Source organism: Nannospalax galili, unplaced genomic scaffold, assembly GCF_000622305.1.
Source record: "Nannospalax galili isolate Female #2095 unplaced genomic scaffold, S.galili_v1.0 scaffold291, whole genome shotgun sequence".
NCBI classification, from domain to species: Eukaryota; Metazoa; Chordata; class Mammalia; order Rodentia; family Spalacidae; genus Nannospalax; species Nannospalax galili.
Window position 1 is genome coordinate 2,517,486 of NW_008330588.1, and position 19,064 is coordinate 2,536,549.

The 19,064-nt window shown below is 46.3% G+C and overlaps 1 protein-coding gene across 2 annotated transcripts in view; it reads right to left on the bottom strand.

The window, feature by feature from the left end:
• Window positions 1-19,064, bottom strand: part of Gfra2 (GDNF family receptor alpha 2) — a 94,978-nt gene that overhangs the window by 49,787 nt on the left and 26,127 nt on the right. For both annotated transcript variants that reach the window (XM_008850232.2, XM_008850217.2), the window contains one exon: window positions 6,227-6,581. In XM_008850232.2, coding sequence (XP_008848454.1) covers window positions 6,227-6,581 — 355 coding nt within the window. The remainder of the gene's footprint in view (window positions 1-6,226; window positions 6,582-19,064) is intronic.

Genomic DNA, 19,064 nt, shown 5'->3' on the forward strand with positions numbered 1-19,064 from the left:
GGCCCACCTCTCTCAAGAAGGATGCTCTGCAGTGCCACCAGAGTAGACCTGGGATTTCAAAAGAAGCCTGGTAAAAACAGTGTCACCTGGTGGTGAGTGTTCCCACTTCCACTGCAGAGCCAGCACAGTGACTGCCAGGAGACTCCAAGGACCTCCAGTTTCTTCTTCATGAACTATCCAGCATTAACACGTTGCTTGTCCCAACATGGGTGATCAATAGGGCATTCTATGAAATGAATACAGGATGGTAACAAGACCCCACTCTCCCTGATAGAGGCAACCAACTGACTTAAGAATGACTGGGTTCCTGTCAAGATCTATCCTAACCTTCCCAGGACAGTGGCAGGCACCACTAATCAATAATAGTTTGCTTTTCTACTAAGCCAAGAGGGAGATTATAAATTCTTCTCCAGGGAGCTGATGAAGTTCCAGAGAAGGCAGGGGTTCCTGAGCTCTAGGAAGTCTAAGGAACACTTCAAGAATCTAATAAACACAGTAAAAGTCTCTATAAAATACATACCCAAAACTTGGCATATCATGTCGGAATACATGAGGGCCTCTTCCTCAAGGAAAGTAAAGACTTGGAAGACTTTTAGCCCACCTCCTCTTACACAAATAATCTTTTAGTACATTTAGAAATAGCCTGCTAAAAACATCAGTCAACACATCCAATAGAGTCAAAAAGAAGCTGAGCCACAGTCCCAAGGAGTCAAGAATCAAATCCCAAACTAGTTCAGGACAGCCCCCAAGGGAGGGAGTCCACCTCCCTCCATTCCACATCATAATCATCCTCTTCTCTAGAACAAGGACAGCATCCACAGCACAAAGTAGCCCAAGATTGTCAGGGTAGCCCCAGGCTGGAGTCTATTTATGCACATCCTCAGCACCCAGAGGTTAAATTATAGCCCAGAAGATGGCAAGGGTCCAGCAAGAGGTATTTATAGCCTCTTGGCAGACTAAGAGGAACAGAGCAATTCAGGGGTCCATTTCCAAATGTGGCCTGCAAGGGATCATTTATAAGACAGCACTTATCCTCCCTACAACTCACAATCACCACACATACACACACACACACACACACACACACACACACATGCATGTTTGCACACACACATACAACCCAAGCATGTTCTTGCAATGAGAGAAAGCTGAGAAGATAGAAACAACTAAGCAATGGTTTTAAAGAATGAAAAAGTAGCTCATGGCTCACTCAGGGCTAAAGAAAATCCAGTCAAATTCCACAGATTCATTCCAACAAGTCCCTGGCTTTCTAGGCTCCCTACCAGATGCTTCTAAAGGAAATGCCTCCCCTGATCATCTCTAGATCTTCAATTAACTGAAGTTCACAACCCTGAGGCTCAGAATGGGAAGTGGACAAAAGCAAAGGACTGATCTTAGGTTCCTAGGATGCCATTTTCCAACCAAATATACTGTGGGTACAACAGGCTTCCTTTCTCAGAAGCTCCATCTGACCCTGGTCCAAAGGGCAGTGGAAGGATTCAAAAGCATTTCCAGTAACCCCAAGGCCTAGCAAGCAGATATCCTTATTTAACCAATGCTTCTTCAAACCCTAGATCAAAAGAAGCCTCCAAAGCCTTATTGGCATTTTACAAGACAGTGCAGCATAATCTACAAGGTGAAGTGTAAGGCTGCCACTAGGCAGGCCTCCCAGGGAATCAGTGGACTAGCTTCCTTCCATGTTGCACCAGCTGGGCTTTGGCAAAGCTGTGAGCCTCCCCTCCTCCCCACCGCCAAGACTCCTAGCCAAGATTGACTCAGCAAAAAGCCTAGGCGTACCTGGATCCCCTTCTAGGGCAGAAGGAAGACCAGCTGGTGAAGTCAAGACTGGACACTATAGTAATGGAGAATGGGGGAGGCTCCAGATGTCCAAGGATGAGGGACCTATTTCCAAAGAATCAGCCCCCAGAGAAGTGTTCTATGATCCCCTCCTCCATCAAACCAGCTTCATTCATTAACATAGCCAAGAAAGGGAGGATCTTCAGTTCCTGTTCCAAACCCCCATGACATTGGGCACCCCCATTTTCATAAGATCTCTACCTGTGTACCCATATTAGAGAACAGAAACCTGGCAAAGGCCAAGCCCAAGGAAGGGAAAGCACAGAACTTCTTTATAGGGACACTGCAGAGTCAAGTCCAAATTCCTGCTCCCCACTTGTCCTTTCAAGCCACCTTTAACCTCCTAGTGTTGAGAATGAAATCCACAGGGCCACTGGGGTCAGCTGGGCAGAGTGAGACATGGGTCAGAGGTCAGGCCTGCAGGACTAAAGAGAATATAACACCTCTCTCCTTCCAGACCCACTCCTGGGCAGAAACTAAGAAGACCCCTTCCAAACCACCCTTTCCACAATCTCATGATGAGGCTCTGGTCATTTTCTCTCATGCAAAGAGTTCATGTTCCCAGAAACAGAACCCTAAGAGGCTGGCACACGAGCCTGGAAACCCACCTTGAAAGACTCTAGCCACAGACCTGAGCCACCCCAAAGGGTCCCCCAGAGATGCCATGGATAAGCATCTTCACTTGATCAGAGAAGAAAACAAGGTCCCAGGGAGGAATAATGTCCCACTCAGAGCTTTCAGACCACGTGCAGATCTCCAAGTTGGAGTACCACAGCCACCTACTCCATCTACCACCTGCCTGTCACCTCTGCATCTCAGTCTCTGCTTCTCCCTCACACATGTCTCCCAGCCCACCTCAAGCTTCAGCTCTGAGTTGAAGGCCAAGTCCTCTGCAGGGCACTTGGCCGTGCTGCAAAATCCCCACAGGCCCTACCAGACTCATCCTAGATGTAGTCTCTGCCCTTATCCCTGACTTCCCTCCTTTGGAACCACATACTATATCTGCATACAGGAGGGTGTGGGGGTTAGGAGAGCAGCTGGGCAGAGATGTCCTGATTGAAGAAAGGAGTACACCTAGCCACATCCTGGCATGAACTTCCTACCATAAGCCTGCCAAACTGAGCCATGTTCTCGATTCAGTCATCTAGATGTGATGTTGTCTGTGGACCCCAGGATTGCAGTTCTTGAAGTCCATAACCCAATGCAAGGGGATCATTTGCTTGGTCAGTCCCGCTGTGTACTATCAGCCCTTCTCTCCTCAGATTCCTCCATCTGGACCCTCACAATGCCTAATGGTATTTAAACATCTGTTCTCTTTCCACAATGTGCTGTTTACCACACAATTCTCCTGGTCCTGGCTGCCTCATCTCCAGGAAAATAAGCAAATAAAAACTTGTTTCCTTAAATAGATAGATCAAGTCACCAAAATACTCTGCTCCAAAATCTCCCAACTTACACATTAACTTTGGCCACAGGAGCCATGAGTTCCATGAATCATCTTTGCTCAAAATCGACAATCAGGGGCTAGGTCCTGAACTCCTAGTTCAGATATCTGAGTAGCCTGATCACGAACACCTGCATAGGTACCCTGCAGCCTGATGACGTTTTGAATGTACCTAGCCCAGCCATAGGCATGGGGTCCTGAGTTTGAACTCATGCCATTCTGTACCAGCTTTTATTCATTGTTCTGTCATTCCAGGGATCTGGCAAACAGCCTAGCATTTCTGCACAGAAGATGGTGTCTCCATGTAAGAATTAGCTTGCTCCTTTCTATGGTGCTTTGGGAATTTGTGGTTTCTCCAGCTTCTCCTTAATCCCAGCTACCAGGAAGCCCAGGGATGATGTTTAGAACTCCACCAGACTACATAGTCAAGGCTTCTCTATGCTGCTTTCTAGAACTCCCAGTTGCTACTGCCAATACTCTATTGTGATAGGCATAGGTCTGTTTCAAATTTCTTCACCTGTTTGTATCTAAAGTGAATTTTTTAAGGAAGCAGAGGCAAAAATGTCCATTTCTTCACAAGGCTTTCCCTTAGCCCTGAGGCTAGCTCCATGCTCACAAGGCTTTCCCTTAGCCCTGAGGCTAGCTCCATGCTTCTCTGAACACTAGGAGAGTTTGTTTTCCAAACCAAACAAAATAGGACTCCCATTCCAGGTACTCAGATGCTCAGCACTCTGAAGTTAAAAAAAAAAAAAAAAGCCATCTTCTATCACACACGTTACTCAGAGGCTTCTGGCCTCAGCCCTGCTGTCTTCTAAAAAAAAAAATTTGAATCCTGACTCTTCTTCTATCCCCCCCTCCAACACACACACACACACACACACACCAGGCCTGGGTCACAGCAGTTGGCTTTCAACACACACACACACACACACACACACACACACACACAATGTAGGGCACCTTGGCTTGGCAGCTTTCTCTTTCTGGAAGCCCCAGTCGCGCCCTCCTGACTGTCTTCCAACCTCCCTGGCCTCCCGACCTCCTTTTCTACATTCCTCACCCCTCTTTATGATCCATTGGTGTCTCCTGTACAGTCAGCCTTGCTGCCCATTCCAGTGGCTCCACTTACCACCTGACCACTAGGATACCCCAAACCAGCACCTCCAACCCAAACTCCCTAGTGGGTTCAATCAACCCTCCCCATGACATGACTAGGTTTTAATCACCATCAAGTGTCCCCAAAACACCTAACCCCATCCCTTCTCTCTACCTTCATTACTGAGCTCCAGAATCACCAGTCTAAATACCCAGATGCTACCACTGGAACAACGGTCACTCAAGCACCCCAAACACCACATATCTAACATTGCTGCCACTGAATGGTTCCACTGCCCCATAGTTACTTCACTACGAAACACGCAATTGCCATCCATTCATTCAGCTAAGTAGTATTTGTAAAGTGTTCCTGGTTGTCAAAATCCACATGTAGAAAGAGGAGTGGAGTTCTAGCCTCCAGGGGACTTCCAGTCCTGCCAAGTCAACTTACCATCCTCACTGAAACAATCCACTGTCCTCCATCCCCACAGCACTACCTTACTCCAGGGTGGAATGCTTGATGTCATTCAGGTTGTAGACATTGACAAGTATACTGGAAAAAAGCAATATCCCACAAATCCGAACTATAAAATGTGTGTGCTATATGACCTCAGGCAAGTGATTTTCTCAGTCTGTTTCCTCATCTGACAAAGATGATAATAGTGCTGAGCTCAGAGCCGTTTGCAGGGTTAATGAGCATGAAGCCTTTAGAACAGTGTCCAGAACACAGTAGACAATCCATAAACACCTAAGCTATTATAATCCTTCGTTCTCCAGCAGCCTCCTATCACCCATACTCTGAAGTTTCCCATAAGCCCACGCTCTCCCTCTAGCCTCTCCCAGCCAATTCACTCCTTTCTCCTCATTTCTCAAGGATTCATCAACTCCAAGACCCTCCTTAGGATCCCCAGGCTGAGGCAGGTGACCCTCCTTGTACTCCCTTCTCTGGGAGCCCCAGATGTGTTCCCCCACTAAATTGAGATCATGTCTCTCCCTGCCAGACTATGTGCTCCATGGAGAGCAGAGTGTTCTCCGGATGGCCAGGCCTTGGCTGCACAAAACAGAATACAATAAAATACTTAACAAACAGGAAAAGCATGAGAATTATAAAAAGGCAAATTTCAACTCACTGTAACAAAAGAACCCAGTTCCTAATAATTAGATTATACTTACTAAATATTTACTATATGCCAGCCTCTGTGCTAAGCTTTAGACACATATAATTACACTCACAATAACCCTGTGATGTATTTTATTCCTCTTTCACAGGTGAAGGGATGGAGACTCGCGAAAGATTAAAAACTGCCTCAAAGTCACAGTTAAGTAAGTGGTGAGGTCAGAATTAGATCCCAGAATTGACAGACTCCAGAACCTGTTCTTCAGCCAACACTAGCTTGGTCCAGCTCTCACGGTCTGCAGTAAGCTGGCTCTTGGATCACAAGAACATATTCTTCTGCTGGGAAGCAGGTGCGGCTACCTTTCAAAGTGGAACAAAAATCTCTGAAAGTTACTCCTTCTTCCGAGATGTTAAAAACCCATGATTTATAAGCTCCTTGGGTAGTGCACTTTGGCTTTCCTTGGGTACTTAGCATGAAGACGCACACAGTGTAGACAAATGATAAATCCATAATGAATGAATGAATGAATGAATGAATGAATGAATGAAAGGAATGGGTGACAACTGATTTTACCCATGACCAAGTCGGTTTTAACTTTCTCAACACCTTCTGATGGGCCATTGTCATAATCCAAGTGACCCTGGGACACAAAGAGAAGAGAAAACACCAGCCCACCACACGAGTAGCCCCAGACAGCATCGGCAGCTCTTACCGGCAGAGGTGGTCAGTCCGGCACAGGCTACGCAGGTCCAGGCAGTTGGGTTTCTCCTTGTCCTCGTAGGAGCAGCTGGGCAGGATGGTTTGCCTGCGGCGCTCAGCACAAGCCTGGTCCTGGCAGGAGCAGAAGAGCATTCGGTAGGTGAACTCGCTGGGCACGCGGTCGAAGAACTGGCGCAGGGCCTTGTGGCACTTGCGGCGGTTGCAGCGTTCAGTGGGTGAAATCTCCCGGTTGCAGATAGAGATGTAGGAGGAGCGAAGCTTCTTGCAGTTGTCATTCAGGTTGCAAGCCTTGGCGGCATCCAGGCAGTGATTGCTCTTGGCACTGGCCACCGGATCTACCCCTGTCCCTGGAGGAGAAAGGAGAACACAGGTCAAAGGTCCACACAGGCATAGGGAGACATACATGGCCACTCAACATCGGTATGCTTCCACATGCCTACCCTTTGCCTGTTTCCTCATCTGTGGAAGAGATCACTTCCAGAAACCTAGGGCTCTAAAGCATTAAAGGTGTTAATATGGAGGTCCCTAAAGTACATGGGGCAGTGCCAGGAACAGGGTACACTGCAAGTTCAGAGAGTAATTGAGATAGCGCCTCTCAATCCAAAGTCTTATCACAAACTCACTCCCAGCCTCAAAATCATGGAAGTGGGTATACACGGTCCTGTTTGCAAGGGCAGGAGATAATGTGACTGGCTTAAAGTCACATCAGTAGGAACCCCAACACCCGTCCTCTAGCAACACACTTGAGCAGGATTTCAGGGAAGTGGTACCACTGGCATTGAAAGTGGACAACATTCATCATTGAGTCTTTGCCAACCAGAGTGCAAGCAACAGCACAGTCACCTTCCTCACCCCCACTCTTATGACCACCAGGAACCAGTCTTCTTCTAGGTACCTGCTCCCTCATTTTATCTCATGCCCTTAAACACCATCAGTCAGCATCTATCTCCCCAGACCAAACCTCTCTCCCAAACCCCAGACTCACCTGTTCAACTCTCCTCAACAACACTATCTGAAAACCTAATACTCTTGTGTCAAACCCAGACCCCACCCCAGTGGTCATTCTCCCCTTCAATTGCCAATCACACTCATCCTGCTCGAAAGAGCTACTGCCCAGACTAGAAGCCCTACCCTATCCTTGACTCCTCTCTCATTCATACACCACATGAGCAAAGCCTGGGAGTCTAACTTCAAAACATACCCAGAATGCACCACTACTCACCCACACAGCTATTACCTTCCTCCAAGCTATCATCACTGTGCCCAGTTGCCCTGCTCTCAAAGCACCTCATAATAACCTTCTCTTAACATAGAACTAGAGTGAACTTCAAAAACATAAGGCACAAAAGTGTCACTCCAGGATTACTCACCCACACAGCTATTACCTTCCTCCAAGCTATCATCACTGTGCTCAGTTGCCCTGCTCTCAAAGCACCTCATAATAACCTTCTCTTAACACAGAACTAGAGTGAACTTCAAAAACATAAGGCACAAAAGTGTCACTCCAGGATACAGGTATATCCGCTGGCTTCACTCAGAGGCCTTAACATGACCTACGAGTCTCTGTATTTGCACTGTTCAGTATAGAGCTACTTAGCCACTGAACTTGAAATGCAGCTATCACATTTCAAATATGTACACAAGATTTTAAAATATGCCTCCGATTCTCAAAGCTTATCAAGAAAAATGATGTATTTCACTCGTAATTTATTTGCTTTGATTGCATGGTGGAGGGATATTTTGGATATATGGTGTCAAATGTAACATCAAAATTAATTTCACCCACTTCTTTTTACCTTTTAAATGTGGCTACTGAAACATTTACAATTCCACGTCCGTGGTGCATTATATTTCTTTTAACCAGCACTGCTCTATCTGACCTTGCTCTTCCCCTTCGTTTTGGTCACTCTGCTCCAATACTGGCCACTTTGATTTTCCTGGAACAGGCCAATGGTGTCCTGACCTGAGGGCCTATGTACCTCAGGGTGCCCCTGGTCTACAAAGCTCTCTTCTTCCCTGCATGATCATAGAGCAATAGTCCTTAGTTGGTTCAGGTCTTGTGAGTCCTTCCTGACCATCAAGCATGCAACATCCTCAATACTCCATTGCCCTGAACTCTGGTCTGCTTTTCCCACAGCACTCCTTACCAGCCTCTGTACTGTACATAGTTAATTAGCCATTTCTTGTTTCAAAATAAAACAGAGACCATGCTAATGGCTGTGTTCAGAGTATCAAGAGTTTGGTACATGGACACTCAGTATTTCATGACTGAAAGAATAAACGTTAACAAGAACAATGTTGGTTTAAGATAAATGCACAAAAGTTGCTAATATTATGAAGGAAGTGAAATTGACACAAAGCAGGCAACAGTAACCAAGACAAGATCACATTATTCAAGTATTAATGTGGGTCCCAGGCCAGAAGGGCTCAGAAGAAAAAGCCAGAGAAAGATCCATAGCGAACCATTCACTGTAACACCTTGCTTAGTCAACAGCGGTCTTGTAACATTGGGAAAGGAAAGTTCCCTCTCTCTGTGGCAAAATGAAGGCAGGAGGGATACAGACAACAGGATATTATTCAATGATGAAAGAAAGGAGTTATCACACCATGAAAAGATGTGGAGGAACCCACATGAAATAAGCAGGACATAAGATGCCAAGTACAGCTGACATTTTGGAAGAAGGAAAACAACAGAGACTGTAAAAAGATCAGTAGCTATCAGGTCTTAGGGGAGGGAGGGATGAACAGGTAGAACATGGAGTATTTTCAGGGCAGTGATATTATTCTAAATGATACTACTGCAATGGTGAACACGTGCCATGCATGTGTCCAAGCCCATGCTATACACAGCACAGTAGATCCTGATGTCAGCTATATGCTCTGGGTAGTAAGAGTACATCATGGTAGAATTGTCAGCTGTTGCAAACGTACCACTCCGGAACCAGGTATTGATAGTGATGAGGCAGGGGGAACGGGGAGCAAATAGGATCTCATGCCTTCCCTCAATTATGCTCTGAACATGAAGCTGTTCCAAAAACATTGAATCTTTTAAGAAAGGGAATTGGAGCTGGGGATGATGGCTCCCATCTGTAGTCCCAGCACTCAGAAGGCTAAGACAGGAAGACTTCCATGAGTTCCAGGCCAGCATGAGCTACAGAGCAAGACCTGTCGCAAAACAAATTAAGAAGAAGGAAAGAAGGGAGGAAAGGGAGAGAGAGAGGGAAGGAAGAAAAAAGGGAAAGAGGGAGGCAGAGAATAAAAGAAAAATAGTTTTTTCGGTTTGTTGCTTGTTTGTTGGTTTTTGGCGGGGGGTTAAGGCAGAAAACATGAGGCTCTGAGTTCAGAATCCCAGAATCCAGATGAAGAAAAAAATAAAGCCGGGCCAGTAGTGCATCATCTGTAACTCCCCCACTCGGAAAGCAAGGAGCTAGGAGACTGGAGCTCACTGGCTAGGCAGCCTAGCCAACTGGTGAGCTCCAAGTTCTGGAAGAGACCCTGTTGCAAAAAAGTAAGTTGGAGAAGCGATTGAGGAAGAGTCCTCATGTCGACCTGTGGCCTCCACATACACTTAAAACTGCATGTACATGTGCACACCACACACACACAAAACAAAAAATTATAGAGAGAGGAGAGAGCCTACTATGTGCCAGGTACTATTTGCCAGGCACTGCCCCAGCCACTAAGGTTGCCACCTTACTGAGACAGCTGGAGACGGAAGAGCACCCTTTATGTGCCTATGCTAACACCAAGTTCCATTGGAAGAAGTCAGTGTACAGAGAGGAAAGGACCTGCCCCGAGTTGGGGAGTGTTACAGACATAGTGATTTCTTTGCTAAAAGCAACAAGGTGAGTCAGGAGACATGAAGAAGACAGAAAAGGGGGGTCCCAAGAAGAGGGCAAGGCTGAGAGCAACAGAAAGCAAATCATCATGCCTAGAAATGGAAACCAAGCAACGGGATGACAAGATGCTGATCAGTCAGGCAACTGACGCGGTCATGCTGGAGTCTTTGCCTCTGCAGCAATCCTCTGAGCTGCTATTAGACCATTCTGCCTGGCCATGCAAGGACCCAAGGATGCCTGTCAGCACAAAGGCTAGTGTGGGTCCTGACTCTGTGGGGGTGTTCTCCCAGACCGGCTGGTCCCTGCACCTGTCAGGTGCCTGCTGGCTGGCAGCAGCAAAGGCTGAGTGGCCTGAGGCCGAGGTGGGGGAGAGAGGCAAGTGGGGGACTCTGCGGAGGAGCGGTTGACAACTGCAAGCAGCACAACAGCTAATTTAGGCCTGTGGCTGCATCCAGGTTCCCCCCAGGTGCTCTGTTCCCCTCCTCTCAGCGTGTTCCAGAGCTAATGCTGGTGTAATTATAGCCCCAGTGACTTCCATTTGGAGCTTGAATAGTGAAAGCGTTTGCTAGGGGGTGGGACATGTAAACCCCTGGGTCCAAACTTGGTAAATTTCCTAGAAAAAAAATCAAGAAATGTAGCAATATGAACAACTGCCTGATTACTGAGAAGATGCCCCCCTAATCCTGTCGGATGGGAACAGGATGGCAGGGTGCATCCCCCACCACCCACCAGGAACTCGCCTAGCCGCCTACTTGGACCCTCATCATGCCCAAAGCATGGGGCTCAGCACACAGCAAGATACATGCAAGCCTAGGTGACAAGTTTGAGGCACAGTGTGTGCCTTCCCAGCCCTCTGCATTGCAATCCACCCCAAGGCCACTCTGCCAATGCCTGAAAGGTGGGTCCCCATTGAGGAGAACAAAGTGGAGGATTCCAGACACAAATTTCTCCCTCTAGGGCCTCTCACCCTCCTTAGCCTACAGTTCCTAAACAAAAATGTACACTGCACAGATGAATATTCTGGAAGCCCAGACCTTCTCTATCCCTGCCCATTCCCTGCATAGACAGTTGAGACCATACAGGCCCCAACAGGGACTTGGGACCTGAAAATGCATGCTAGGCCCTCTGACCCAGGCCCCCTATCCCCGACAGATGTTGTGTGGATCCTGCAGAGAGAAAAGCAGAGATGGGCAAAGAGTAAATAGGAAACAGCTGCCCAAGGGAGCGGGAGGCAGGATTTAATAACACTTGGCACTTTCCAAAAACCTCGGTAAATTCCTCCTGCCAGCACCAACCTCTAGAGACACATCTTGGCTTCTTTATCCCCTTTTTCCTCCTCCCTCCGTGAGGGCCAGGCAAGGGGGGTGCAACTAACTGCAGAGCAGCGTGGGGTCCTGCTAGCATAGGCTCTACACCCCCTCCTGTACCCGTGTCCACACCTCAGCCTTAGTTCTTCTCTTCTCCCCAGGAGCAACCCCCGAGGCAGTGGGCCATCTGCAGCACCAGGCTGACCCCAGACAGCATGGCACCCTGGTCAGCAGACATGTGAACACCCTTCAAACTGACATTCTCTAAATAGATGTTCTACATTTATATAGAGATGAGTTTGCCAAGCCAGTCATCCAAGCACCACCCATAGAATTTAGGCTCTGATAAAAGTATCACTTGTTCTAATATTTACTTTTTTTCTTTAAGGTCCTTATTATTTTGTGTGCAGAGGTGGCACTATGGGTTCAATGAGCACTCTAACACCAAACTATATTTCCAGTCCTCTTTTTACTTTTTACTTTAGATGGAGTCTCACCAAGTTACTCAGACTGTTCTTGAACTCACTCAGTGGCTCAGACAGTCTTGAATTTATGATCCTTCTACCTTGGCCTCCCAAGCAGTTAGGCTTATAGATAGGCCTGAGCTACTAGGACTTGGACAAATTCCTTAATTCTTTTTTAAAAAAGAATTTATTTTATGTGTACAAGTGTCTTGTTACCATGTATGTATGTGTACTATATGGATGCCTGCTGTCGAAGAGGGTATTGGATACCTTGGAACTGGAGTTTTAGACAGTTGTGAACTGTCATATGGGTGGGTGCTGAACCTGAGTCCTCTGCAAGAGCGGTAAGCACTCTTAACCACTAAAGCATCTCTCCAGCCCCAAATTGCTTACTTCTTAAATGAAATTTTAAGTTTTTCTTTAATTGACTCAATCTTTAAAATTTTCAATTCTTACCTAGGTATGGTTTACATGATAACATCTCCATTAGTTCTGAATCGAGCACATTAAAGGCACTGGTTTTAAAATAAATTGTTTGCCATGACAGTCTCAAATTCCAACTGTACTGTGCATGCACTGAGAGGCAGGAGACTAAATGTGAATGTAGATGTTCAAACTTCATGCACTCAGGCACCCAACCAGACCTAGAGTCAGAGACTGTGGCTGGTACCTGGATTTTGCATATGTCCTGTGATTCTAACTTGCCTTCTAAAAGCTTGAGACCTAACACTTACAAAGGGGGCCCAGGTGCTAGTGACCACATGTCAAATGCACATTCATGGGCACACACACACACAGACACACACACACAGAGACACACACACACACACACACACACACACACACACTAGCATACCAATGACCAGCCCACCTAAGCAGAAGGCAGCTTGTGGCTATTATCACCTAGGCACAATTCTCAGACAAGTTCATTCCCCCCTATCTTCTCCCTCCTCTCAACCATCAAGGCAGACTTTCCAGCCACAAAATGGTATTCCCAAGAGACACTGGGGCTGGAGAGATTGCTCAGTGGCTAAGGGCACTGACTGCTCTTGCAGAGGAGCCGGGTTCAATTCCCAGCACCCACATGGCAGCTAACACCATCTGTAACTCCAGTTCCAGGGGATCCAACACCTTCTTCTGACCTCTGCAGATATCACATGAACCGAGTGCACTTACACACATGCAGGCAATATACTCATACACATAAAATAAAAATAATAAATAATTTTTTTAAAAAAGAAAGAAAGAAGAGGCTCAGCCTTCTGAGACACTCCCAGGCCACAGTGACCCACGTGCTTCAACTTCCATTCTTGCCCTTCCAGGAACCTTCCCTTCTTGTCCACAGGGTCACTTGTTCTGATTTGAATGTCTACCCTTTGCTTACCTTGAGTTGCTAAAATGTGGTCAGAAACCCTGGGTCCTAATTCTGTGTCTGCCTGTGCAAGACCCCAGGAAAACGCTTGTCCCTCTCTGGGTCTCATCTCTTCACATGAAAAAATGGCAAGCTTTGAACTTTTTGGTCTCCTACATTTTGTGACTCTCTTGCCTGCTCACCTGACACACACAAAGGAAAAATTCTGAGGGCTGGAGAGCCTGGGAAGATACCTGCTTCTCTGCTCAGATACCACAGGTCAGCATGGCAGACTCAAAGAAGTCTGCCCCTGTGTTTTATGTATGCAAACATATGTGTGCACATAGCAACACAAAGACCCTGGACCACACCTGCCTCTCTACCAACAGCATCACGGCCCTGCAGTTAGCAGTCCAGTCAGCCAAACAGCCATCAAATATTTTCATGCACTGACTACATCTCAGGCCCTAGAAAGACAGAATCCCGACTCTCCAGGGTCTTTTATTCCGATGACAGGAGGTCTGGTAATAAATACATGAAAAAATGTATAAGAATGATAGGGATGGTGAAGACAGTTCAGAAAAGAGTGATGAGAGGATGAAGAATAGTATCTCCAAGGAGGCGCCATCAAGTTGAAAATGACGGGAAGGAGTGGAACATGCCAAGGTAAGAGAATTCCAAGCTAAAGAAGGTCCAAAGGCCTTGAGACAAGGCGGGAGTTCAGTACATTTCTAGTCAAAAGAAAGAATAGAGTGGGTAGAGTTTCTAGAACAAGGGAAAAATTAGAGGGAAAAGAAGGGGAAGGGGAAATCAGGAGAGAGTCACAAGACCTGGCAGGGCAGGGTACGAACTTTAGTTTTTACTCTAAAATGCTAAGCACTGGGGCTGGAAAGATGGCTCAGCAGTTAAGAGCACTGGCTGTTCTTAAGAGGACCCAGGTTCACTTCCCGCACCCACATAGAGGCTAACATTCATCCATATATCCAGGTCCAGGGGATCTGACACCCTCTTCTGGCCTCCACAGGCATTGATAAACACGGGGGTACAGTTAATGAAGGCAAAACATTCACATAAAATAAAAATAAATTTTTTAATGCTAAGCATTGATTTGTTGGATATGAGTGAGATGACGCCATTACTGTTCTTGGTAACTACTTTTTATTTTCTTATAAATTTTCTAATTTTCTAATAAAACTTAAATAAAATTAAATGCTAAGCAATTAAAGGTGGGGAGGCAATTGCTTATTCACCAATATGTGGAAGGGCAGTATATTGAAAAAAAAAAAGGAGGAGGTGGGTGGGCATGATACATCTACAATATCTACAATGGAACCTTTACACCTAAGACTCGTGGAACATAGTGGAACAAGGGGTAAACAGAATACTAAGGCATCTCTCAACTCTCAGTGAAGTTCCCTCATGCAACACAAGGCAATGAGCACAAAGGGCCACAAATGGCCAAAGCATAGAGAATAAGAGTCTTTAGAGTGTGGGTCCTTGGACAGGACTCCTATATTAAACTTCACCAACCCAGGGCTCAGGGACCCCTAAGGAAGTGGGGGGCAGAAAGATTATAAGAGCCAGGGGAGGAGGTACATGGCTGTATGGAAATGATCTTACAGGCTCCTGAGACCTTGCTCATATGAACTTACAGCAATGGTGACAGCATCCACAAGACCCATGCAAACTCAAGCAGACAAAACCCAGCATAAAACTGTGGAAATAGACAGCAGGCTCCAATCTTAGCCGAAGAACTATTGCACAGCTGATTATTGCTGGGTGACAGCTTATTTTCTTTAAGGGAGTGACTCTAGATGGGCTGAGTAGACTCCAGTGGATGAACTTGCACTGAGGGACAACTGGGGACACTACCTTGGCTCAATGGGCCATAGTATAAATGACAGCATGCATGAAATCCAATGGGAGGGGTATGGGAAGGTGCCAGTGCGGAAGGGGATATAAGATGATTAAGATGTTGTGTATGAACTACACAAAAATTCAATTAAAAATATACAGAAAAAGAGATGGGGGAGAGGTGTAGGCTAAAGAGGACGAGTGACAGGCTTCTGCAGTACCAGTTCAGAGAGGTGGAGGCTTGGGCGGGTGGTCATTTCAGAGATGGCGACAACAAGCCTGTTCTCATTTTGCACATTACGTGAAACAGGACTAGCTGGATTTTGAGTAGGAGGAGAGAGAACTCACTAGGGTTTCAGCTTAAGCACCAGGTGGATGGTGATGATGTCATTAAACAGAATACTGGGAAGAAAGGAGGAGGGCAGAGCTAAACTGGGTAAATCAGGATGGCGCTTGATGGGTATGAAAGAACTTGTAAGTGACTAGGTGAAGACGGTGACAAGGCAGAAGAATCGGGAGAGCCATCAGGGCTAGAGACACCACACCAGCTGTAGCTGGTGCAACAGGCCACCCATCTCAACTAGATTGCCTGGGCTGAGCATGGAAATAAAGACGAGAAAGGGATGAGAACAGAACTTCAGGTCTCAACGCTCAGTGAGGAATGGGAAGGAATGAGCCCGAGTTTGAAGAAATCAAGAGTTTACTTTTATGAAGTCAAGAATTTCAAACAACAACAAAAAAAAGGCAACTGGATGTTCAACTGACCACAGGTAATTAGGGGTAAATGAGATAACTAATAAACAAACTCTACCAAGGCCAGATGGAAGACAGGAAGGACAGGGAGGGTACAGGAGGGGCAGGAGAAGAGACAGAAGTGGGGAGCCCATGCTGTGCCCTGCCTTCCATGTGGACTGCAGCCACCTGACCGGCACCTCAACTTCTCTTATCCTCAAGGGGCTTCAGTTTCACAACCAGCACTCTGAACTCTCTCCCATCAGGCATCAAGGACTGCTGGAGAGGTGAACAACACTAATTTACAACCCCGAGAAGGCTTCTGGCTGTCTGGAGCACACAATCTACAGCAGTAGAGGCTAGAATCATAAACAGCAAAAATTCCCCCCTTCACCTAGGTTCACTCTTTGGCTTGGGCTACTGTAGCTGTATTAATTCAACTGTGAACCTAAAAATTTACAGCCAATATTGAAAGAGATGCATCTTTGCTCTGGAAATTGTTATTGAATATGTTTCTGTAATGAAATGCTTCTTCAAATCATGTGGTTATTAAATAAATAATTTTTTTGGTCTTTTTTGAGACAGGGTCTCCCTATAGCCCAGCTGTCCTGGGACTCACTATGTAGACCAGGCTGGCCTTGAACTCAGAGATCCACCTGCCTCTGCCTCCCAAGTGCTGGGACTATAGGCGTGAACCACCACACCCGGCTTAAATAGATAATTTTTTTAAAAAAGAAAGAAAGAGAAAAAAAGAAAGTGCACAAAATTGTTGGAAAAAAGTGATGGGGAGGTATGGGAGGTGTTGGAGGGGAGGCAGTGGGCATGGATTTGACCAAAACACCTTAATGTGTGTATGAAATTCTCAATAAAGTTTTTTTAAAAAGAAAAATAATACAATAATAAATAAATAAATAAATAAATAAGAAAAAAGAGTGGGGACTTGTGCTGGATAGCTTTAGTATCAACTTGACTCACCTGGGTTGAGGGAGCCTCAATAAAGGAATTGCCTTCATTGGACTGACATGTGGCCATGTCCATGGGCATCTTCTTGATTGTTGAGTGATGTGGGAGGGCCCAGCCCACTGTGGGTGGTGCCACCCCTGGGCAGGTGGGCCTGTCTTGTATAAGAAAGCAGGCTGAGCAGGGGCCAGGGGAGCAAGCCAGTAAGCAGGGTTCCTCCATGGCCTGTGCTCCAGCTCCTGCCTCCAGGTTCCTGCCCTGAGTTCCTACCTTGGGCTCCCTCATGAACTGTGACCTGGGAGATGTAAGATAAATAAACCCTTTCCTCCCCAAGTTGGTAGTAGTCAGAGTGTTTTGTCACAGCAATGGAGAAACAAACTAAGACAGGACTCAGCCTAGCAGTGGCTTGGGAGGTAGAGGCCTACCCAGAGCTGGGTCACTGACTGGCAAATGTACAGAATTTATGGGGACCTGTTTGAGCCTTACTTGTTTCAGCTTCAAGACAGAGCCACATTGTCCACCCTGCATACACACAGACTATTCTCAAAGTGAAACAGGATAAGGGAGATAAAAATGTCCACTGTGGTTTGAGTGTAATTTGCATGTCCCTCCAACGACTGGTGGGTTGAAGATTTGGTTGGTCTCCATACTGGGAGATGGAATCTTTGGAGATGAGGCCTGCTGGGAGGTCTTTAGGTAATTGGGTATACAGTCTTAGAAGGTACCTCTCATGGAACAGCAGTTCTCAAGACAGAGGATTGTCATAAAAACCTGAGTTTGGCCTTACCCTCTCTGCTCAGGTTCAAGATGTAACCATTTGGTCCTATATACGTTCCCACAAAGTGCTATAGACTTTGACCCTCCAAAATGGCAACCAGATGTATTTTTTCTTGTTATAATCAGCTGCCTCTGGTGCTTTGTTGTAGTAATGCAAAGTTCACTACAATGACTCTCAGAGTCCCCTCAGAGTCCCTCAGAGTTTGTAGCACAGAAGCAACAAAGGCTGGCTTAAAAAAAAGTTCCCTGGCTCAGCAGTTAGGAGCACTGGCTACACTTACAGAGGGCCCAGCTTTGGTTCCCAGCACCACACGGCAGGCAGCTAACAGCTGTCTGTAACGCCAGTTCCAGGGACTCCAATGCCCTCTTCTGGCCTCTGTAGGTATTGCATACCACAGATGTGGTACACTTACATACATGCAGGCAAAACACTCATACACATAAAAATAAAAGTTAATTTATTAAAAAGCTCCCCTGACTGGAAAGGTAGAAAGTACCTCCCTCCCATCTCTCCATTCCTGCAACATCCATTATACCCTGCAGTAGAAAAGGCCAGAACCATGTGCCCCCCCACCTCTCTGTACCAGCCCCAAAGAGAAAAAAGCCCCTATTCTCCCCATCCATGAACAAGAGGCCGTCACCAGGGCTCCTCCCTTCCATATAGAAGATCTGACACAGCAGACCCTCAAACCCCTTTTCATATCTAGGCCTGCACCCATGAGACCCCACAAACCAACCTGCTGAAAGCAGTATCTCAGTTTCCCCCAAGAGACAACAGGATCTATTCCAATACCCTGCCTCCCAGTCCTCTCAGTCATCACTCTAAGTCCAGAGACCTGGGAGGACCTGAACCCTCACCCCCACTGCACTTTATGTCCAGGGCACTGCTCCCCTCAGATCTGCCCTGGAAGCCTTGGTCCAAGCTCCCGTACAGGCCCACAGCCCTGACATGTCACCACAGTCACCCCAAGCACTTTCTAGAGGATGCTGACTTTTTGAAAGCAGGCTAACCCACCAGAAGTCAATTTGGATGAGTGGCAAATTCACTGGAAATCAACAAACAACAAAATCAATTTGATGCTTTTGAATATCATTTTATATTTTGTCAATTTTTAATCATGCTTAAAATTCTTTCTCCAGTTCTTCAAAGGGCAGATTATTCTTGATTTTGTGATGGTAGCAGTTGAAAATTTAAGTTTCAGTCTTTTCCATGTGAAGGGACCTTTTTCAGCCATATTTAAGGTCTCTATTACTTTAAAATATAATTTGGGAACACAGGGTTTTCATCTATTCCATGGGGACAGAACAGTTTAAGTTTTGTGTTTATAAAAACTAAAATTGAGGGGCTGGAGAGATGACTCGGTGGTTAAGAACACTGGCTGTTCTTGCAGAAGACCCCAGTTCGAATCCCAGCATCCATATGGCAGCTAACAACTGTCCATTACTCCAGTTCCAGGGGATCTGACAGCCTCTTCTGTCTTCCAAGGGCATTGCATGACATGGGTGCACTTACCTACATGCAGGCAATAAATAAAATAAAATAATA